The 23,609-nt window shown below is 48.6% G+C and overlaps 2 protein-coding genes across 3 annotated transcripts in view; one reads left to right on the forward strand and one right to left on the reverse strand.

The window, feature by feature from the left end:
- The window catches only part of CYFIP2 (cytoplasmic FMR1 interacting protein 2), a 108,655-nt gene that overhangs the window by 21,127 nt on the left and 63,919 nt on the right, over positions 1 to 23,609 (reverse strand). For both annotated transcript variants that reach the window (XM_084883911.1, XM_084883912.1), the window contains 4 exons: positions 22,103 to 22,190; positions 8,547 to 8,690; positions 6,978 to 7,068; positions 5,799 to 5,929 (listed from right to left, as the gene is read on the reverse strand). In XM_084883911.1, coding sequence (XP_084740037.1) covers positions 5,799 to 5,929; positions 6,978 to 7,068; positions 8,547 to 8,690; positions 22,103 to 22,190 — 454 coding nt within the window. The remainder of the gene's footprint in view (positions 1 to 5,798; positions 5,930 to 6,977; positions 7,069 to 8,546; positions 8,691 to 22,102; positions 22,191 to 23,609) is intronic.
- FNDC9 (fibronectin type III domain containing 9) lies at positions 17,282 to 21,972 on the forward strand. The gene is made up of 2 exons (XM_084883913.1): positions 17,282 to 17,420; positions 19,424 to 21,972. The coding sequence occupies exon 2, from the start codon at positions 19,431 to 19,433 to the stop codon at positions 20,253 to 20,255; it is 825 nt and encodes a 274-aa protein (XP_084740039.1). The 5' UTR covers positions 17,282 to 17,420; positions 19,424 to 19,430; the 3' UTR covers positions 20,256 to 21,972.

Below are 23,609 nucleotides of genomic sequence, written 5' to 3' on the forward strand. Positions count from 1 at the left end.
ATTGATTTTTTAGAGAGAGAAAGAGAGAGGGATAGAGAGTTAGAAACATTGATGAGAGAGAATCATTGATCAGTTGCTCTTGCACACCCCCTACTGGGGATGTGCCCACAACGAAGGTACATGCACTTGACCGGAATCGAACCTGGGACCTTTCAGTACGCAGGCTGATGCTCTATCCACTGAGCCAAACCGGTTTCGGCGCCTTGCCTTATTCTGATGAATTGGTTATTCTGGTTTCTTTCTAAGGGTGATAAGAGATGATGAGTTTTTCATGGAGGTGATATATTGAAAGTAAGTTGAAGTTACGGAGTAAGCGGATTGAAATAAAAATATCATGTAAGGAAAGGACCTGTGATCCACAGGTACAGCAAGAACTGGGACAAGCACGCAGCAGTGACTGAGCTCTAGAAACAGCAGTTCAAGGAGATCCCATCTAGGCCAGGGGCTCTCCATCCTGGCTGCACGCCTCCGCTCAGTGAAGATCACTGTTACAACCACACAGAGTGAAAACATACACATGAGGGAAATCTATATGCTGAGACGTGAAAGCATCTGGAAGGCGTCCTGCGGAATGTGGACAATGGCTACGGCAGCGTGGTCATGTGGCTTTTGTGTTCTTCTTTCTGCTCCTCTGGGTGTTCTAGCCGTGGGTTTATTTCAGTTATGCAACAAGGCAAACCAAATTAAAGGGACTATAAAGTGGGAGCAAGAGATAAAGGAACCAGATGTGAGGCTGGAACTAAAACAAAAAATAAGAAGTAAAACCCAAAACCCACGCAGCGGTCTGCCCAGGGCCACGGATCACCTCTCTGTCCCGAGGGCCAGCCGGAAGGCTCCTGGTTCTCGCCTGACTCCCCCTCTAGCTGAATCCCCGGGAAGGGCGTCTGTCTCCCTCGCAGGGCCTCAGCTTCCATTCTGTGAAACGGGGGATTGCACTGGATCAGTGGTTCTCAACAGGGGAGGTTTTGGGTTTTACTTCTTATTTTTTCCTCCAAAAGAATATCAGACAGTGCCTGGAGACCTTTTCAGTGTCATACTAGGGAGGGTGCTGCTGGCACCGACTGGGTAGACCCCAGAGATGCAGCCCAAGATCCTACAGTGCACAGGACGGGCCCTTACAACAAAGAACAAAGAATTAACTGACCAAAACGTCAGCAGTGCCGAGGCAGAGACATCTACTCTGGATGGTCTCTGATGGCTTCCCCAGATCTGACCTACATTCGAGTCTGTGAGTTTGGACCCAGCGTCTCCTCACCTCCCATAAGAGAAGCAAGGCTCCCATGGCCGGCCAGACTGTGGCTGTGGCCCTCTCAGCTATGAGGGGGAGAGGAGAAATAAACAACGGGTCAAAGGCAGGAAACAGTCTCCAGTCCTCAGCGGGAGGCCCGGCAGTAAAAGGCAGATGTGGGCTGAGGCCTCCCTTCCTCACGTGAACGAACAGGGCCCCCTCCTGGTGCGTGTCCGCATGGCAAGCAATGGGCTGATGGGTGGAAAACCACACAACATTTGAATAAGAACAGAGTGTCCGTGGGCTATTTCCCTAATGACCACCATATGACTTCTCGGGGTAAGAGAGGAAATACTAGTCAATCACAGCAGAATTTCCTTGAAAAACATGGCAGACTTATGAACAGCTACTTAAGAAATGCTGACTCATTTTAGATTAGGCTCAAAATATGGAAGAGCCTGCCACAACCAGACCCTTTGTGGACGCTTGGTAAGTGACAGGTGCGGCACGACCATGCAGAGTGGGGAGGAGAGGTCTTTCCAATCAGCGGTGCTGGGCCACCTTGCAAGAAATGAGATTGGATTCCTACTTCCCAGGAAACACAAGCATCCAGTCCAGATACATAACACACTTAAAGGCCAAACCCTAAAACTTTCAGAAGATAACTTCATGACTTTATAGTAAGGAAGACTTTTTAAATAAGTCAAAGGGCACCAGCCATACAGGAAAAAAAAAAAAAAATACACCACACCTTGGGAACTTCTGTTCCTCAAAAGACAAGCTGTAGGAATATATTTACAATACGTATATCCACAATATATAAACAGCAGCCACAAATCGATAAGAAAAAGGTAACTCAGTGAGAAATAGGTGAAAATGTTGAACAGCATTTCACAAAGAGGGGGTCCAAATGGCAATACCATATAAAGAGACTCGGCCTTATTGGTCATCAGGGAAGTAAAAACCATAATGAGATATCATGACACATCTACCAGAATGCCTATGCTTGTTGAAAAGAGAGAAATAAAGTGTTCATGAGGATGCAAAGAATTAAGACTCCAATACCTCGCTGAATGGGAAAATAAATGGGTACAACCATTTTGTAAAACTGCTTGGCAGTCTCTACTGAAGCTAAACATGTGTTTACACATTGACTCAGCCATGTGTCTACACATTGTACTGCCATGTATTTACCTGATACAAATGAGAGCGTATATTCACTAAAAAATATGTACAAGGGTATTTATACATCTCCTTTCATAACAGTACCAAACTGTAAATATTCAAATGCCCATCCAAAATAAAATGGACAATTCAATTAATCTACGCGGTGAGAATACTGCATATTCTGTATCTTAATGGATGTACAGTGGACCTTAATTAAAAGCACCAAGAAAACAAACACCCCACTCCATAGGTGAATGAGGTTCTGTACTAATATTGTACCCTGAATATTAAGAAAATTTACAAGCACCTAAGTTAAAGAAGAAAATACTTTGTCTAAGTAATCACTTTTCTTTTTAAATATATTTTATTGATTTTTTTTTTTTTTTTACAGAGAGGAACGGAGAGGGATAGAGAGGTAGAAACATAGATGGGAGAGAAACACTGATCAGCTGCCTCCTGCACACCTCCCATTGGGGATCTACCTGCAACCAAGGTACATGCCCCTGACTGGAATTGAACCTGGGACCCTTTAGTCCGCAGGCCGATGCTCTATCCACTGAACCAAAACGGTCAGGGCTAAGTAATCACTTTTCAATTTATATTCCCTCTACCTAAAAAGCAATGAGACACTAATAACCTGTTAAAAACAAAAAGGCAAGCCACAGAATAAGAGAAGGTACTATACACCAATACGGAGCCCACACCAGAAGAAACTGCAAGACTGTTAGAAAAACACAGATGACACCAAAGAAAAATGGGCAAGACTTCTCACTTTGTACTTTTCAGTATCTTTCCAGGGTTTCTACCTTTTTATATTTACTTTCAGTGCAATAATGCTACACGAATATACTTTCCATGTAAGATATTAGACATTCCCCATTGACCTTTAATCCTGGTCCCCTCCAACAATAGAGAAAATGACTAAACTATTATGCTTTTTTTCCTAGCTATTTTTTTTAAATGCAAGTAATCTTTTTTGGGTTTAATGTTTTGTTTGTTTTACATATATGGCATCATACTGATGTGTGTCTTATATTGGTACTAGCTTTTCCCCCACTCAATATTATTACTTTTACCATGTTTTCTGCTGGTATGTACAAAGTTACTGTAGTTATTACCTTACTCTTTTTTAAAAAATATATTTTTTAAATTGATTTCAGAGAGGTAGGAAGAGGGAGGGAGAGAAACATCAATGATGAGAATCATTGATTGGCTGCCTCCTGTACACCCCACAGTAGGGATTGAGCCTGCAACCTGGCCATGTGCCCTGACCAGGAATCCAACCATGACTTCCTGGTTCATAGGTCGACATTCAACCATTGAGCCAATCGGCCAGGCTAGTACCTTATTCTTTTTCATGACTTCAGAGTCCTCCATAGAATGGATCTCCACAGTCACACTCTTTCCTCCTTGCCACTGCCCCCCCACCTCTCCGCCCACCTTATCTTTGCTCCTAGTTCCCCTCTTTAATGAGAACAATTGATATGTTATTTAAATATGTTTGTGATTCTAGCTTCATAAAGTAAAAATCTCCAGAATACTTATGCCTCATTCTAACCTCAGAAAGTGTCATGGCTTTGAGGATTTCCCCAGCTGTCTATGTAGAAAGCAGGGTGTACAGCTTTGGGGAGCCCTGACCTTTGCTATGTGCCCACCCCCCGTCCCCCAGGACTGGGGATGGTACTAAAAACCTATGACATTGTTTTTCTACCTCGGTTGTTGATGTGCTGTGTGACCTTGGGTGAGTGGCTCCCCTCTCTGATTCTTTACTTCCCCACTTATGAATGGGGGTGGGGATGGGTGGGTTGGAACATATACTCTGTTGGGGTCTCTCTCAGCTCTGAAGTGTCCTGTTGTCCTCAGTGATACATGCAAGTGATCACCAAGGCAAGGGATGTCTAAGAAAAATGTTCCCTTTCCTTGTAGCCCTGTCCGTAGTCTGCCTCTCAGGGTTTGTCAGGAGAAGTGTAATCGATGCTCAGGAGGCACGCACAGGAGATACACAGGACCTGAGGCTTTAGGGACCTGCTCTCCCTCCCCCCGCCACCCCCCCCCCCCCCCCCAGCCCCTGGAACATCTCATCTTCCTGAGGCCTTGAGCAGAACAGTGCTGCAGTGCTTCTTACGTATCTCATCCCCGTGACTGCTGAAGGCTAAGTTGCCATGGCAACCCAGGCCCACTGCACCATGTTATAAGCCTGTTTCTATAAAGAGGAACACTTAGCTGTCTGGAGAGCCCTTCTAAAGGGGAGCAGAGAGGCAATGACTCATGGAGGAAGAGCAAACCTGCGTACTTCAGACCTTCCCGTGCGTACATGTCCCTCCCGTGGAGATGGGACCCTGAGGCATGGACTTACAGACAACCGGAAGCAGGAACCTTCCTGGTCTCTTCCTCTGAGCTCTTGCTATCATGGCCTCCTCCACGTCTCTCTCTAATGCCCTGGTTCCCCTCCTTCCTAATGCCTTCCTCTTCCCTCCCTTCTCCAAGTGCCTGCCTACAAGATGACCCATGAGACAGATAACTGCAAAAGCCTCGTCCTTGACTCACCTTCCAGCCAGCCAGCCCTTCTCCGAGTGGCCAAAGGGGCCTTTAAAAAAAGTCAATCCGACTCCCTCACTCTCCACCTCACAAGGGGATGGCCAGGGACTGCGGCCACCTGCTTCTCCCTGCTCAGCCCCGCCCTTGTCCCCTTACCCTCTGCAGTCCAGCTCACTATGGGCTGCATTTTCTTAAAGACATTCAGGCCTCAACCTCTCCTGACACCCATCACTCTCTTTGTGTCCTATTTCCCTCAGCACATGCACCATCTGCATTCGCAATCTCTGCTTATTTACCTCTCCAGAATAAAAATAGCAATAATCTGTCTCTCCTGTTCCTGGCCATTTATCTTCCACCCAAACCTGCACCTGGCCAGGCGCAGGCTGTCAACCCCCTCAGCACCACAGCAGGCTCTCGGATCTGTGTCCCCATTAAACCCCGCACTCTTCTCTCATGGCACTGACTGTGACTGTGACCACATCACTTCTGGGTAAATACTGCTCAAATGGGTCTCCTCGTGACTGCCCAGGACATGAGGCAGGGACTGGCTACTTCTATGTCCACGAGGGCAACGCCTGTCCTACGGCAGCCAAGGAGTCATTATTTGTTTAATAAGTGACGGGAAAATTAAGACTCCCAGATGGCCAAGGTCTGGCCGCTAGTGAAGGTGGGCAGGGTGGGACCTGCGTTCCTCTCTAGCACTCAGATGGTTGAGCTGTCTGACACGGAAAGGAGGGGTGTGGGCCCCACCGGAAGAGCATGGATCTTGCTGCAGGCCCTGGTCAGGTGCGGTGGGGTCTCAGAAGAATGTCGGGGGGAAGGGTTCCTCCCAGCCTGGGACGCTCCCTCTGGGCTCAGGACTCACCAGAGCTTGCTCTATAAGCAGGCAGAACAGGATGGCATTGCCCACTTCCCTCAGGCTCTGGAACACGTCTGTTTTGAGCTCTGCGTACTCAATGATGTCCTTCAGCTGGTGGTGGAAGAACTCCAGGATCCCTGAGGGTGCAGGGGGGGTAGTCAGCGGGGAATTGACAACAGCTCAGCCGGGTTCATGGGACCTGTCAACTGAGCAGCCTGGAGAGTCCTTAGGACTGGACTCAGGGACAGCCAAGAGCCAAACCTGCGGGCCCTGGGGCAAGGCTTCCTTCGGGCTCAGTACTAGAGAAAGATCAGGAGGCAGCTTCCAGTCTTTTATGGAGCAAAACAGAACACACACACATACACACACACACACACACACACACACACACACACACACACTGAGCAGCCCTGGGTCTTTCCCAAGTCCCTCCAAAAACTTACCTGAATTTTCAATAATGACAGGCATTACTATTTATTTAGCAGTGTGAGATGTTATGCTAAGGACATTATCTGCAATCCCTCATTTGATACTCATAGCAACAACTATGAATTAGGCACTATTACTCTCATTTTCAGATGAGGCTCAGAGAGAGTAAGTGGCATGCCCAGAGTCACACAGCTGGGTACATAGGGCAGCTGAGACTGAGCACCTGAGTTTTCGGCCCCAGCCCTTTCCTGTTCTAAATCATACGGACCCAGCAGACATCTTTCTGGACGCCCCAAGCCTGCAATTCAGATTCTACTCCACTGACTACGAGAGAAGGGAAGAACCACTTCTCTGCCCAGATGTCAAATGGCAAAAACTCCTGTTTCCAGACTCACTATAGAAATGCCACCTGGCGCCGATGGAGGATGAAATCCTAGAGATGCTAACGAAGAGTAAACCTTGCTCTCCCGTTTGCATCCTCGTACAGCTTCCCAGCAGGCCTGTGAGGCAGGCCCAGCCACCATCATTTGCCTTCGCTGATAGAAGGATACTACCGCTCAGAGGGGTTAAAAAATGGTTGGAGGCTAGCTGCTAGCTAGTGACAGAGGGAGGATGGAAACACAGAGCTCTGCCAGCGTATGGATATTTTAGAGAAGCAGACCATCCAAAGCAGGTGGCCAGAGTCCCTTCCCCCCACTGGAGGGGTTTGGATTATTTTCCTCTCACCCCCCCCTGCCCCGGTTCCCCATCACCTACCTGGGGAGCCATACTCATGCCGGGGCAAGCGGCATATCTTGGGCATCACTTCGATCAGTGTTTTCACATACTGGAGAATGGTCCCCTGGAGCTGAGAAGACAAGAGTGAAAATGAAATAATCCACTGTTGCTGCTCAGGTGCATCTCTAGGCTGAACGCTGAGCTACAGGGGTGCGCAGAGGTTCTGCTGAAACCAGTGGGTAAGCACGATGCTGAATGTGTCCCTAAATTCATGTGTTGAAATCCTAATTCCCAATGTGATGGTATTTGGAGAGGAGGCCTTCCAGAGGTCATTAATCATGAGGGTAGGGCTCTCACAATGGGATTAGTGCCCTTATAAGAGACAGGCGAGAGATGATGTCTCTCTGTCATGTGAGGACACAGCCAGGAGGCAATGAACTAGGAGAAAGGGTCTCACCAGAATCTGATTATGCTTGCCCTGATCTTGGACCTCCAGCCTCCAGAACTGTGAGAAATAAGCATGCTGTTTAAGCCACCCAGTCTGTGGTATGTTTGTTACAGCAGCTCGAGCTGACTGAGACAGTAAGGCTCTGTTCCCTGATAGGACAGGGCAGGTTCTCCCCTAATGATGGGTGGCAGCCCCAGTGCCCTTTCTAAGGGAAAATGGGCCTTTATAAGGCAGAAGCGGGAGCTTTTTCATTAGCTCCCTGGGCTTATAGACTTCAAGGAGGACAGTTTCTAAGCATACTGTCCTTCCTGGGGTAGAGGGCTTACATGGGACCCAGACTAAGAGCTGCGGAGACTAAGACAGTCTCTTCTTCAAGCAGGGAAAACCCATAGCACATTTATCCCCCATGTCCAAGGCAGACTTCTTTAATCAATTGACATTTTCTGGATTGAGCATCACAGTTCATAATCCATGGGTCCACACAGCTGCTACCAGAGAACTGGGAGTTCGCCAGTCAATCCTTCTTGCCATGTCTGACATGGTTATATGTTACTTTTTTTAAATTTCTCTTTCATCAGCTCAAATTTTCAGGAAAATCTTGTTTCACCCTTGCTTTAATAGTGTTGTGGGGAATTAAATGAAGGTTCAGATGACCATAGGTGGGGCAGAGACAGAATGGTGATAAAGGGATTGGCTTGAGGCCAGTGCAGTATTAGTAGCAGAACTGAGCAAGAAATCCCAAGGGGGAAGAGGCACGGTGATTGATTAGAGATGTCTGCCAGGGCCATGGGAGGCGAAAATGGTAGCATCCGTGCCATAGGTATACCATGCAGAAATTAGATAACATGGCACAGAAGGGGACTACGAGCAACCATTACTAGACCCTGAAGGTCAAAGTTAGGATTGCTGAGTTCAGTCATGCAGCACAGGGAATAAGCTCAGGGTCAGACAATGAGAGGCATAGGCATACGTCAGAAGGATCACAGAAATGTAACAGAGCAACAGGTAAGAGGAACCAAGGGATAAGGGGAAAGAAAGGTCTCTACCTACAGACACAGCTGAAGTGTGCCGATTTCAGAGCCGGGTAAAAAGTGACCTCAGACCTTGTTCCTATCAACCCCGCTGGGGCACATCCCAGGCCTCATGTGGCCCGTCCTTACCAAGCTCTTGACGATCTTCAGCAGCTCCTCCATGACCACGGCGATGCCCTGGTAGCCCAGGAGTCTGCAGATGGTCTTGAAGTGAGGGGGCCCCACAAAGTTCCTGTAGGAGCTGTAGATGTGGCTGTAGGCGATGTTGAGAGGCTAGAGAAGAGAGGACATGCAAGATAAGCAGCTGAGCATGGGATGGACCCCAGCCTGCGTCCTCTCCAGGTGGGAGAAGTAGCGCTGATAGGAAGGATGGAACTGGACGTCACCCGGTGCTCTCACTGGGCACCCCGGGAAATATGTTTGCAAGATACTGGCCACGGAGAGAGGTGTGGTCAGTGGCCACAGGATGGAGCAAAGGCCACTAGATGGAGCAGGGGTTCCCCAGGGAAAGAGGAGAAGGAACTTCCAGGCGAGTATCTTTTTTACAAGACTCTTGCTACTCCAAGTGTCCACACATACACACCCGAAGTTTTCAAACTAAGCTAGGGGGTGGGGGTAAAAAGGATAATTTTAATTTTCTAGAGACATTTTTGGTACTAGAAACTGGCTGGAAGAACCCTATGAAAACACAACAGCAGGTTAACACTGGCTTCTTTCTTCTATTTTAGTTGTCTCCACAGGGCGGGGTCTTGGGAAGGAGCAGGCCTGGGCATCAGGAGACCTCTGCTGAGTGCTTGGGAAAATCAGGTTCCTCATCTAGGAAATGAGGGGGCTGGACCAAACCAGGGCTTTCCTAACGTTCTGAGTAGCTGTCCAAAGGGAAGATGCCACAGGAACTAATATGCGAAACAGACAAAAGCAGAGCTGCTCTGTTTGGGTGTTGGTGGGGGCCTTTGGGCCCCGGCCACTGACTGGCCACCTCCATATTCTCAGAACGCCCACGACACCTTTGGTGAATAGGGGGATCTCTTTGAGATCTCTGTCTGAGAATATGACCAAAATATAGGTCCCTCAATTGCTGTCCTGTGGCTACCAGAGTTGTCACTGACTTGGTTTTGAAATACTGCCACTTACAGAGCACCCCATGCCAGGCTCCGTGAAGCCTTTCCTGTGTCATCTCATTTAACCTACACAACAAACACGTGGATATGGCCAATCCTTAGTCCTACTTCACAGACAAGGGAACTGAGGATCAGGGTGGGTAAATAGCTTGCCCAAGGTCACACAGGTCACAAGTAACTGAGCCCTGATCTGTACCCAGGCAGGTCAGATTCCAAAGCCCACATTCCTAATCTCTGCTTATAATGGCGGACCTTGGAACTGAATTCTATTATAAACCAAACCCATTTTTTAGATAAGGCCTCACTCCAAAGCTTAGTTCTGAGGGTTGTTTTCCTGCCCAGAATTATAAAAATCTTGAGTAATCCTACATGAATGAACCAGGAACTATAAATGATGCGTTTGGAGGACTGTAAGGGTCTCCACTCCCTCCAGAACCATGGTGGGAAGATTTAATTATGTCAGTCTAGGTTTTGGGTTAAGTATGTCTTAGTGTAGATGAATTCTTCTGAGTTTTACAACCTAAGCATCACGATCATCGTGCCCTCTACTATCAAGGACACGTGAACACACCCGGGAAACCCACTGGCAGCGAGGATTCATGAGAAGCAGAACACCCACGCACCCAGCAGGTTGAATGACAGTACTTTGGGAAGCTAATGCCTGCTTGTGGGAGGCTCAGAAAGTGACAGAGAGCAGCTCCCCACTCCATTCAGATGTGCTGTCACAGGAAACTCTGCCCGGACCTGGCAGGTGGATAGCTTGTATGTAGTTCCTAAGGATTTCTAAGTGTTTCGGGGCAGGAATGGATTATGCAGGGCGGGAACTATAACTGACGTAAAGCATGATGTTCACTAAAGCCGATGGTCAGCAAATCCTGGAAGTATAAGAGTTGTTGAGTTTGATTTAGCTGATCATAGGGGCCTGGTCATATCGTTTTCTATGTGAGTTAAACAGGCCATGTAGTCTAATAGAGCTGGGTGTAGGGTGGGGTGAGTGAGGCACTAGAGCACAAAAGGGGTCTCTCTCTCTCTCTCTCTCTCTCTCTCTCTCTCTCTCTCTCTCTCTCTCTCCCAGTTCTGGTTCTGTTCTTAAGAGTCTCATTCTGTATTCTCCTGCTTCCATGGCTAGGGTTGAGGAGTATATAGCAAACACCCAAACCAACCATGGCTTACCTCTGGTAGGGGAAGAATACTGACTAGAAAGGGGCATGAGAGAACTTTCTAGGCGTTGGAAATGTCCTACATGTTGCTTTGGTTGTTGACTACACATTTGTAAAAACTCATGAAACTACATGTACCCTTAATGATTGTGCACTTATGGACGAGTAGTTAAATTTCCCCCAACTTCTTATGTTGAAATCCTAACCTCTATGTGTGGGACTTCTGGGAGGTCATTAAGTCATGAGGGTAGAGCCTTCATGAATGGGATTAGTGCCCTTGTAAGAAGAGATGCCAGAGCTTCCTCCGATGTGGGATACAATGAGAACAAGGCCATCTGCAAACCAGGAAGCTGGCTTTCACCAGAAACCAGATCCACTGGCACCTTGATCTTGGGCTTCCCAGCATTGAGGTAATAAAGAAATTTTAAGCCACCCAGTTGATGGTAATCTTGTTATAGCAGCCAGAACTAAGTGGATTTTACTACATATGATTATGTGTCCATATAAAAGCAAATTAAAAAAACCCACTGGGCTACATCATAGCCTAATTTACTTCCCAACATTTGTTTTCAAAGATTAAAAAACAACAACCTTAATTAAATTTCCTATGGAAGAGGGCTGCAGCTCGAGCTTGCACAGGCATGAGGGAATGGTGACCTGGCTCTGCTCACGCCCCCAAGGGGCACTTGACAGGGTGCATGGGCTACTATAGCTCCCTTTCATTCTCCCCACACACCATGCACTCTGGGCCTCGCCTCTGAACCCAGTCAAGCTCTGGGCACTTTTCCTTCACCCCCTTTCAAATCCTATATAATAAAAGTGTAATATGCAAATCAACCGAACAATGGAACGACGGGTCACTATGACGTGCATTGACCACCAAGGGGCAGGCGCTCAATGCAGGAGCTTCCCCTTGGTGGTCAGTGTACTCCCACAGGGGAGTGCTGCTCAGCCAGAAGCTGCAGTGGTGGGAGCCTCTCCTGTCTCTGAAGGAGGTGGACATCCTCCCCACCCCTCCCCCGCAGTGCTCCTGGACTGTGAGAGGGCACAGGCTGTGCTGAGGAATTCCCCCCACCCCTCTCAGTGCATGAATTTCATGTGCTGGGCCTCTAAATGCCTATAAAAGGCATTTCTGAGCAGCAGGGTGATTTCCAGTGGTTATCCCTGAAGGAGACAAAAAAACAATCAGCTACTTTATTTCTTCTATCTGATTCTATGACTTTTTTTTTTTTTTTTTTTTTGTCTGAGTCTATAGGCATGGGCACAAATGAGTTCAAATCCCAGGTCCAAAAATTTACTTACTAGCTAGATGATCTTGAGCAAATTACTTAACCGCCCTTAGCTTTGGTTTTCCCTAAGTAAAGATAATGCCACTTCCAATAGGGTTATTGGGAGGCTTAAATGAGATAACAGATAGAAAACACTGAGCCCTGTGCCTGACACTCTGCAAGCACTCATTGCAATAGCAGCCATTCCTAATGCTTTGTTTGATAATTTGGTAAGTAAACCAGGGAAATACAGCATCCTGGTCAAAACTCCCCCTCCCCAGCAGTCATGCTGCTCTGAATGTGAAGAGCAGGGTGCGTACATGGGTTACAAGTCTACACCACACAGTGGTTGTCCCACAGAGGACACAGCTTGGAACCAGCTGCTGAAATGCACCCCAAAGTGCAGATTTGGCTTAATATTTACAACATTATAAAAGTGAGAGCTGTGCAACAACAGACAGCACTGGGTAGGAGCTCTCACTGCTGCAATGTTTGGGTGGAGGCTGAGAAACATGGCTCAGGTTGCTGGAAGGGAACCTGCCTGGGATTGAGCACTGGGAGGGATGGGATTAACGCTCCCTTCAGAGGTGCAAGCTCCAGCGAGGTCTTCCTGGATGTGCTCATCCTCCCTGGCAGTCTTCTTAACCCCACCCAAGGAGCTTCCAGTACCAAATCTTCTTTGGCACTTGCTGGCAAACACACACACACACACACACACACACACACACACACACACAAATATATATATATAGGGTTCAACAGCCCTCCCCAGTTCGAGACAGAAGAGAACATTTTGGAATTGCTTTACCACACACAAGGGTTTTTAAAAGTCCCCCTTATAGGGCCTGCTCAATGCACACAGGCAGCCTCTTGTTCTTACATCGGTCTCGTATTTTGGTCAAGACCAGAAGTTTAAGCTTCGGCTGATAACTCCGGCTCAGGAAGGACCAGCATGAATTGAGCAGAATTTAAATCCAAATGAACAAGCACCCCTCACCCCCAAAATACACACCATGTCCATGCAGGAAGACACACACACACACATGCCAAAAAGCACATGCACACACACCCCTGGAGGGCACCCCTCTGACCTGCTGGCTCAGCAGAAGGCTGGGCCCTATTGAGAAAATGTGGGAATATGGGAGCCTGGGCATTTTCTGAGGTTGGCAAAGAAAAACAGAATGCAACATGGCTTGAGACATTGAAAACGGCTCCAAATCTCTTATACTGAGCCAGTCCTGCTAACTGACTCCGGTTACAACCCAGGGTCTACCTTAGAAATGAATTATGATTCAGGATGGCTCACTTTTTAATATCAAGCTAAACAAGCTTGCACCATCCACATGGCACAAAACAATTTTATGAGATCGTAAGAGATAAATTATCTTGATTCAGGAACCAGAGCCATCCTATGAATATGTGACATGGATGTGCATTGTTTTAAAAAGGCAAAACAACCAAAACTGGTTTGGCTCAGTGGATAGAGCATCGGCCTCCGGACTGAAAGGTCCCAGGTTCGATTCTGGTCAAGGGCATGTTCCTTGGTTGCGGGCACATCCCCAGTAGGGGGTGTGTAAGAGGCAGCTGATCGATGATTCTCTCTCATCGATGTTTCTAACTCTCTATCCCTCTCTCTTCCTCTCTGTAAAAAATCAATAAAATATATTTTAAAAAAATAAAAAGGCAAAATAGTATTTTAAGGAGAAAATATGGTGAGCTCGACTTGGTAGATTCTAGGCACTATACTATCTGTACATGGACCTTTTAAAAATTGTGATAAAGCATACATAACACAGAAGCTACCGTTTTAGCCATGTTAAAGTGTGGAATATGGGCTTTTAGTCAGAAGGCCTCTTTCACCAGATAGTAAACAGGGCCAGCCACTTCAAACAATGAGACCTATTTATTCAGCAAACTGAATTTGCAAGCAATTTGTGTCTCCTTTCTGGAATCACAATTGCTGTTTTCCGAGATCCCAAGAGGAATTAAAACTGTTTCTAACTTCCTGTTCTAGTTATAATTTCTCTAATGTTCCTTGAGCAATCTGAATACTATCAGCCCCCGACACAAACACAACTCTCTAATCCGGTTCAGAGAGCGAGCTGCAGCTCAACTCTGAAACGAAGAAAACAGCAACACCAGGGAAGAGGCACGAAGGACTGGTAACTTCTGAGTTACAGGTTCAAATCCATTGCCAGGGCATGGGGAAAACTGTGATGTGTCTGTCTGTCCAACCCTTCTTGGTGTCGAGTGAGCTGTAGGGCTGGATCTCCAACATCTAGGTTCCTTGTTAGTCTTCTCGGCTAACAGGCTGAAAGAGTCAAGGCAGGTGCTATAGAGGTCTCAAGAAATGATGCTCCTCTCCCTTGTCTTACAAAGTAAGTCCTTTGGAGAAGGCAAGAGGCAGAGCAGGAACCAGGCCTTCCTATTCAGAGATACCGTATCAACCCTCTAACACTGAATTTTTAGAGGAATCCAATGTCATCACTTCCCCCCCCCATAATTGAATATAATATGTATATAATGCTTCTCTGTTTATGAATGTTTTCAACTAATAATTTCTTCACACCTATCCAGGTGCATTCTGTGGCTACAGTAGCAAATTACCAAATTGGGGTGGGGTGGGGTGAGGGGGGCAAGAAGGGGCTTACAATGACAGAAATTTGTTCTCTTGTAACTCTAGAATCCATCATCCAAAATCAGTATCCCTGGGCCACAATCAGGTCAGCAGGGCCACACTTCTTCCAGACTCTCTAGAGAAGAATTCGTTCCTTGCTTCTTCCAGCTCTGGTGGCAGCCAGCATTCCTTCGGCTGTGGCTGCATCTCTCTGATCTTCCAATGTCTCTGCTGAGATCTGGTCTTCTCCTCTGTATGTGTGTAATTTCCCTCTTTTTAAAAAAAATATGTATTTTTATTTCAGAAAGGAAGGGAGAGGGAGAGATAGAAACATCAATGATGAGGTGAATCATTGATTGGCTGCCTCCTACACAACTCCACTGGGGATCATGCCCACAACATGGGCATGTGCCCTGACCGGGAATCAAACCCTGACCTCCTGATTCATAGGTCAATGCTCAACCAATGAGCCGGCTGGGCAAACCTCCCTCTTATAAAGACATTTGGGATGGCATTTAGGATTCATCCTAGTAATCCAGGATAATCTTCCTACCATAGGATCCTTCGCTTAATCACCTCTGCAAAGTCTTTTATCCACATCAAGTAACATTCCCAGGTTCCAGGATCAGGACCTGATATCTCTGGAGGCCATTACCAGCCTATGACACCAGGTGAGGCAGGTGCAACCATCCCCATTTAGCAGAAGAGGAATCTAAGGAGCAGGATGAGCCCTGGCCAGGGATTGGGTTTCCACCCCAGGTTCTGCCACAGCCCAAAGAATGCCATCCCTTCTCTCAGAATCCATGAAGCCAGAGGACTTGGAAGACCTCATATTCTCAGCTTCTCAACCTCTCAATAAAATGCTCCATGTTAAAAATGGCAGCCAGAAGCATTCAAAAGAAATTCCCCTTTTCTGTGGCAAAGGCTTGAGTTCTATCTTATCACTCCACAGGCTCCTTAATTGGTATTTTTATTCCCCTCAAAATAGCCTTTTCAAAAAGGCACCTGCAGACTAGCACACTGGCCTTCTGTGGAGAGGACGCCTTCGCGCTCTGTGGGGAGTTACCGTTAGCAGCAGATTGTGACAGGCCCTGGGAGGACCGAAGCCATGGGAAAGCCACAGAGCACGGCTAACCAAGGCCACGGCTAACCAAGAGACGCTGGACATCCCGACTCCACATCTCACAGAGACCATTGGCCCGGGGGTGGGGGATGGGGGTGGTTCTGTGACTCACTAGGCGTGAATCACAAGGAAACCTTCAGGGGTGCTCTTGGCGACTTTTAACAACACATACTTTGTGTAAATAATTCAGGTTTCCATCTATCTGAGCTAGGGGTGCTGTAACACTCGGGCTCAGTGACTTTAAGATGACAGAACTGTATTCTCTATTTCAGCCGTGCCCTCTGATATCTCCAACAGAACAGTGGCAATGCATTCTTTAAAGGCAGAGGGGGAAAGAGGAAAAGAATGGGATGGAAGCTCAGAGGCAGGGAAATGAGAAAGGGGAAGGAAGCAAAGGCAGGATTCTTGAAAGGAACGCTGGGGAACATCTAACCAGGAGTAGCAAACAGTGTCTGGTGTCAACTCTAAGTGATTGACGGATAGCAGTTTTTTGGGGGGATGGGGGAAGGGTTGTGTTAAGACGGACTCTGGGGCTGTTTTTGAGCCCCAGTGGAAGGAGTGCTGTATCAGTTCTGTGGGGCTGCGGTAACAAATTACCACAAATGGAAATCTCACCTCTCTCTCAGTTCTGAAGGCCAGAAGCCTGAAATCAAGGAGTCAGCAGGGCCACGCTGCCTCCGAAGGCTCCTGGCGTTCCCTGGTTTACGGCAGCATCACTCCACTCTCTGCCTCTGTCTTTACATCGCTTCTTCCTGTGGTGTCTCTCTGTGTGTACATCTCCCTCCCCCTTTCCTCCGAAGGACACCAGTCATTGGATTTAGGACTCTCTCTACATCCAGTATAAGATTATTTTGAGATCCTTACCTAATTAATTCCTCAAAGACCCTATTTCCAAACTAGGTCACATTCTGAGGTTCTGTGTGGACCTGAGTTTTGCGGGGTCATACAAACCAGCCCAGGACAAGTACCGCTATGGCTTAGTAAGCCTGACACAGGTTCAGGACTGGACAGGCATAGTACCCATGTCTTCTATCTGCCACCCAGGCAGCCCATGCCCACAGCTTTACAGATGATAGAACTGAGGCCCAGAGAATCAGACTCTTGACCAGTGTCATATGCCTAGGTGATGCTACAAGAGACCAGAAAAAAGAAGAGACTGGGGAGGTGGGATAGGATGTAGGGGTGGGAGTGGAGTGGGGTGGGATGGAGATGAAATACTGTTTTAGTTGTGGGATAATAGAGAAGGGCATCTTTGCATTCGAAACCATTGTTCAAAGAGTAATCTATTGTAGATGTGGAAAACACACATACAAACCCAACCAAATTAAAAAAACAAAAACAATCCTGAGCTAATTAGAAAATTTAGGAGCCTTGGAAGAATTAGCACCACTCTGAGGATCAGATTTTTTTGGCCCCCCCCCCTTTTTCCCCCCAAATAAACAAGAGCACCTCTCATTGGGCAAAAGCCTTTCCAGACTGGTCACGAAAGCATCCTGGTACTTATGCCTGCTGGTTGCCATGGTGAATGATGCTGATCTGAAGAAATGAATAGAGTGAGCGTTGGGGGCGGCAGTGGGATTACTCAGACAGTGGCGAGAGAGACATCAAGCAGAGCCCAGAGCAGAGGGGGGAAAGCACACCATTCCCTTAGCTCGGGTCCATTCTGCCCCTGAAGGCTACGCTTCTAACCAGATCCTCAGCTCACAAGCATCAGGTAAGCGGGAAAACGGCTCTTCTTGGGAATGGAAATGGCTTTTCCCTCCCCACTCTGCTTGGAGGAGGGCCAGGCCATGGGAATATACTAGCTATGCACAGGGGTGGGGGGCTGGGGCGGGGGGAATGTTTCCAAACAGAAGCAGAGAAAGGAAAATAAATAATAAGCGAGACAGATTTGGTTCTAAAAGCTGAGGATGCTGCTAGCTTCGTGACAGAAAGCTCTTAAAAATGTCTGCTGTGGGGGAACTCAGTCTGCAAAGACAGCCAGCTGCGGAGGGGAGGCAAACAGGAGAGAGGATTCACAATAAGAAACCGATTGCTAATCACCCCTGCAGGAAGGGTTTTACGAGGGCCATTGCCTCTGAGTCCTTAGTCATGAATTAAGCTCTTTCACCGTGGTGGAGGGGTATTTATAGGGATGTGTGGGGTGCTGGGTGGCGTGGGTAGGTGTGCAAGAGAGGGAGCGTACATAGTCAGTCTCCTTCGCAATGACCTCCCCTGGAGGGATCCGAGCACACACACCTGTCTTGTTCCTTTCATGCCCCGTTTTCCTGGCAGGAAATTTCCAGCCACCTAGGAAAGAGTGACTCCGCTTCCTGAGCATTTTAATGTTCACTGTCATCCTTAGAGAAGGAAAACATGAACTGCGAAAGCACTAGACGCAGTGTGTCTTTCTGCAGCTCACCCCCTCTAGGAAAACAGAAGGTGGGGTGGGAGGGGGGAGAAAGACAGGGAGGAGGGAGGGAAGCTCCTCGTGGAAGTCTGGCTTAATTTCCAATCCTGATTAAAATCGGATTATTTTTTGACGGCGACACTGCAGTCTAAAACAAAACCTTCGGTATTTCACGGGAGAGGAGGAGCAAAGAACAGGGCAGGGGGAGACCTGTACGTCAACATACGCAGGTTGAATATGGCAGGTTGAATATGGCTGCCCCTGGGTTTTAGAGGAGGGGAGATTCAGGGAGAGGGAAATACACAGAATGAAAAAGCAACAAAAAGGCTTGAGGATGGTGCCCCCTTCCCAAAGCCAGGGGGTTGGCAATCTGAAGACGGCTCGTTGGATTTGTCTGGAAAAACAGCAGCGGGTCCTAGTATCAGCGTCTCCTGTTGCAGTGACATTCTATTCCTAAACCCAGCGGCCTTGCTCTGAGAATCCAGCGGTTACATGGCTTTGAGGCTGGTTCCTATGAGCTGTGTCACCTCGGATTGCTCATCCATAAAACGGAAATGGAGCTCAGAGGGCGTGATGACGAATAAAGGGGATTTGTTACCGTAGGTTGAACAGTTAGCAGGAGCTGCGAGAGGGCAATGGCTTGCTAACTGGTGGTTATCATTATTATTAACATTCCCGGTCCTGGTAGTAATAAAGTGTATCAGCTGTGCTGGTAGTAGGAGCTGATTGTATGGATCTATGAAACGATTTCCTGGGTACGTTTGGCTTTGAAAAAACAAACACAAAGAGCAGAGGCTTTGGGGAGAAATGAGCCGCCAATGAGTGACAAAACAAATCTGCCGCTGTGGGCAACAGAGCTGGGAGGCAAAATGTTCCAGATGGTGGGGCTACCAGCACTCAGAGAAGATGCAAGAGGTGGGGAAGGGGAATCTAGGTGAAGCACCTGCCTGGCGTGCCAGTATCAGACCCGTGGTGACTCACGCAGGGACGCTGAGAGGGTCCTGGTTCCTCCTTCCGTTGCCTTTGTTCTTCCTGTTTTTAAGGCTTGGGAACCTGAACCAGGGCAGGACGGGACTGGGGAATGTGGGCTCCTTTTTTCCCCGGTCTGAAGGCCACCAGCTTTGGCACGAGAGCGCCCGGGTGGGACGTCTGTCGCGCGGTTGTTTAGCTGTGCCTAGCTGAGTAACGTGGCCTCGCGGCCTCCATTTTTGGTCTGTAAAATGGGGGTAACATTAGTCCCCATCTCGAATGCTCCCTAAAGAGTGGCTAGGATGATCACGAATCAATAATTCGGGGGAAGTCACTCTTCACTCTGATCCTGGCTGCAGGATCGGGATGAACATCGAGGTGAGGAACCTTTCTTCCTCGGGAGCCATCGTTTCCTGGACCGCCAATGAGCCCTGCGCGGAGGACCATTACCATGTGATGTACAAGGCCAACTGGAACAACAACATCTTCGCCGGCTACATTCGCAACAGCTTCCACTATGAGGAGAAGGTGCCTAAAACCGTCACCAGGGTGGCCCTCGAGCACCTCGCCCCTTCCACTTTCTACTACCTCTGCGTCAGCTGCAAGAGGATCACCTACCACCAGAATCCTTACTGCAAAATGTTCTACACCCCGGATCAGAACCCGCTGATTCCCAGAGGCTACCTGGTAAACCCCCACGTGTCCCTGTGGGTCATCCTGGCCATTCTGCTGGCCGGCTTCACAGCCGTCCTTGCTTTCGTTGGCCTCCAGTACCTGTGCGTCCACTGCCACGTGCCCCGTTGGTCTTACAGAGGGCCCCACGCAGTGCAAGCCAATGGGTCGGTGCGATGGCCACAGGACGGCCAGGCTCCTGATCAGGACGAGGAAGACCAGCAGGGGCTCCCCCTCATGGAAAGGCCACGCAGAGATTCAGGTGCTGGAGTGGAACCCGAGGCCGAAGCCGCAGCCGCAGCCCCAGCCGCAGCGCCAGCCGCAGTCCCAGACACAGACGACCCAGATGACACAGACACAGACACAGACACAGACATAGACACAGACACGGATGCAGACACGGATGCAGACGCAGGCGAAGATGAAGCCAACGCCGGCGACTCGGATGCCCCCGATGAAGGTGCCCCCCAGAAGGAGGGTGGTGGCCAACCTGGCATCCTGCCTCGTCTTGAGGAGTGAGAGGAGGGGAGGAGGCAGCCCCCAGTCTGTGGCATCAAGCCCTCCACACGGTAGTTCCTTTGTAAAAATGTGTCCATAGTAGACTTCCCATGTCTCCTCCCAAATTCAGTGTTCTTGTGGACCCCCTGGCTCGGCGACCACACTCCTCAAGCCGGAGGACTCACCCCCATGCTGTGCTCCGGGAGAGTTAGGAATACAAACACTTATCTTAACGTGAAAACACACGTGAAGCCCTCCTGAGGATGCAGAAAGTGAAATTTGCATGACTTGACTAAAACACAGGACTTCAGGGGAGCTGTGGAGGTGAAGGCGGGCTCGCTGAGCTCTGCTGCCAGTCAGCTTCAGGCCTCTGCTTTGCGGGGGGCTGTTTTGAAAAAGTGGATGAAGGCTCGCCCCAGCTTGTTTTCCAACTTTCAGGCAATTCCATTCCACCTCGGACATTGTTTTGTGTGTGTGTGTGTGTGTGTGTGGTTTTTAAGCCAGTTACCATCTTTACTATTCTTAGCAAATAGTTTTAAATGGACTCATATTTTAAAACGTAAACTTATTTTAAAACGAAGCTGTACATGAATTCAAACACGAATACCGGCACTCTCCCACCATAAAGAGAAGAGACAGAAGGATCAATAGGACGAAAACAAAATAATACATTTGGCCTAGATACTACTGCCTATGAAAGACTCCAAGTTTAAAGCATGCTTTCTATTCTTTGATAAAAAAGGGAGATTAGTAAGCATTGAAGGACTAAAGACCTGTCTCCTTGATATAAGCAACGAGGTTTACCAGAGAAGTGGGAAGGGAGGTGTTCTTACTTTGTGAATCGCTGGGATTTAAAGCCGTGACTGTGAACCATCGAAAATGCTGTCTCAACGTCACGATGAGAATGTTGCCTTGACCAGACTGGCTGCTCCGGAAAAGACACCTCCCAGCACCACCGCTAGGCCCGTCTGGCGGGAGTGCATCTGGATTCACCTCCCTTTCTAACCTAGGGCTCCCCGGCCAGAGGGCCACCTTTCCCAACATTTATCCAGTTGGTTCCTCTTCTAAGTTCATCGGGAAACGGGGTTGTTGCACCCCTAAGAGAAATGTTGGCTTTTTTGTTGTTGACACACTTCACCGCTTCGGTGGCATCCTTCAGTCCTCCCTCAGCCCCCCGGGGAAGAAGTGAATCTCCTCCTTCGTGACGGGGAGACCGTGCACGGTGCTTCCTGCCGTCGCCAGGAGGTGGAACTGGAACCAGGGCAGTGGTGACGTCTGCTTCAATCTCTATGACACCCTCAGCATGTAAAACCGAGCCCCGTGTCTGACCTATTGTGGGTGTTGACTAAATGTCTGTCCAACGCATCGTGGACAGAAGGTCTACCACTGGTACCACTGGGAATGCGTAGTTAGCGCCAGGATGGGTGCTTGTGAACAAAGCTGCTCAGTTCTAGCCCCAGTCAAAGCTTCCCCTTCCCTACTGCTTCCTGCATGCAGACGCCCTATAACTATAGAACACAAACCCCAGAATCCCAGGATGATGCCGCCTCGAATCAGCCGAGAAACAGGAGGCGAGGGGAAACGCCAAGAAGAGAAACCCCATGCATGCACTGCCCCGCTCCCCTCCCCCAGACCTTCCTGTGCGGGATCCAGCGCCTGGCTGGAATTCACCCCCTCCTTGCTAGTTGTGAACAAATAAAGATGCTAGTTGTGAACAAATAAAGATGAATAAACTCACAGTCGTTTCCGCCTGGACTCACTGCTGTCTCTTTTTCTCCACTCCTTGCTTTCCTCTTTCGGGGAACACGTTTCTGTTTGCTTTTGCTCACTAGCCCCCTTAGAGGTAGGACACGGGCAAGACGACTCACCTTGGACCCATAGAGGTAATAAGGCTGGACGTTGGCGGGTTTATCTCTTTGCGGTTCTTGGGTGAAAGGAATGGCAGTTCGGACAAAACTAGGAGAAGACAGATGGGGCAGGAGTTAACCGAGTCCCGATAGTCTTCAGGGGACGTGAGGCAGTAGGAGCCCTTCCTGACCAGGTACAACCACACCGCTTCCTAGGCAGGTGCCCCTGACATACTCCCTTCCAGCCCCTGCCTCCTCCTTAAAGACAGGAAAGCTGCAGTTCAGACCACAGGCCTGAGGTGGGGGTAGTGGCTGCTCAGACAGGGGGCGGGGCCTGAGAATGGCCTGCTCCAGGCCCCATATCTCCACCTCCCCACCCCCAAGTTGGTTTCCCCAGGGCGGGGTTCTGCAAACCCTTTCTGTAAAGGCCCAGACAGCAAATATTTTCAGCTTCGCCAGCCAGATGGTCTCTGCTGCAAATAAACCAGCTCTGCCGGTCGCATGAAAACACCCGTAAACAAAAGTAAATGAATGAGTGTGGCTGAGTTCCTATGAATTTCAAATACTTTCCACTTGCCAACACATGATGAGTCTTCTTTGGATTCCCCCTCTCCCTCACCATTTAAAAACATCAATCCCATTCTTAGCTCACGGGCTGCTTAAAAACAGCGGGGAACTGGATGTGGCTTGTGGGCCAGGGTGTGCAGACTTCTGCTCAAGAAGATTAAAGGTCCCAAATCTTCAGAGAACAGGAAGTGCGTCTTGCTAAGGGCATGGGTTTAGGAGCATCTCTGGATTCCTCCCAGACCTCCCATTCGCTCAGCACATGCTCACTGAATGCCGGTCCCAAGGATACAGAGAGGACCTGCACACAGCGCTGCTCATCCTTATGTACTGATTTTTACAGTGAACATCTCTCTCCTCTTCCCCCAGGTTTTGAACCTCTGGGGGGATATAGGATTAGGTCTTGTTTCTACCGTGGTGCCTGGCCCAGGGCTGAGTGCACCTGCAGGAGACATGCTCCGCATTGCCTTGCATGTGTGTGCTCTGCACACGTATGCCTGTTTGCACACATGCATTCCCATATGTGGGTGTCCTCACAAAAGTGCCATCTGATCATGTCACTCCCCTTCCTTCAAGGTTGATAAATGCTCGATCCTCATGTGGTCTGCGGAGCAGTCCAGTCTGGTTTTGCTTTCTCCTGCATCCTGCCGCATCTTTCATGGTACCATTCCCTGTACCACCTGCTCCACCCTTACCAGCTTCCTGGCTCCTTAGAAACTTTGCCTGGAATACTCTTCTGCCTTTTTGTTCTATTTATGCCGACTCAGGCATGCCTGCTCAGAGGAGGAAGCCTCTCCCGAGGTCTGCGTGGCTCCCCGGACTGGATCAGGTGGTACTATTTTCTTGTGGCTCCGTGGGCTTTCTCCCATCTCTATGTTCACTGCTTATCACAGCACATTTATCGTTTATGAAACGTGTGCTACATCGTTTCACAGATCGTGTGATCGTTTGATCTAGCCTGAAG

Source organism: Pipistrellus hanaki (assembly GCF_964339955.1).
Source record: "Pipistrellus hanaki genome assembly, chromosome: 5".
Taxonomy (NCBI): Eukaryota; Metazoa; Chordata; class Mammalia; order Chiroptera; family Vespertilionidae; genus Pipistrellus; species Pipistrellus hanaki.

What these genes read in the sequence shown, in the direction of transcription:
- FNDC9 (XM_084883913.1), top strand. Translation starts at nt 19,431, where the DNA reads ATGAACATCGAGGTGAGGAACCTTTCTTCCTCGGGAGCCATCGTTTCC.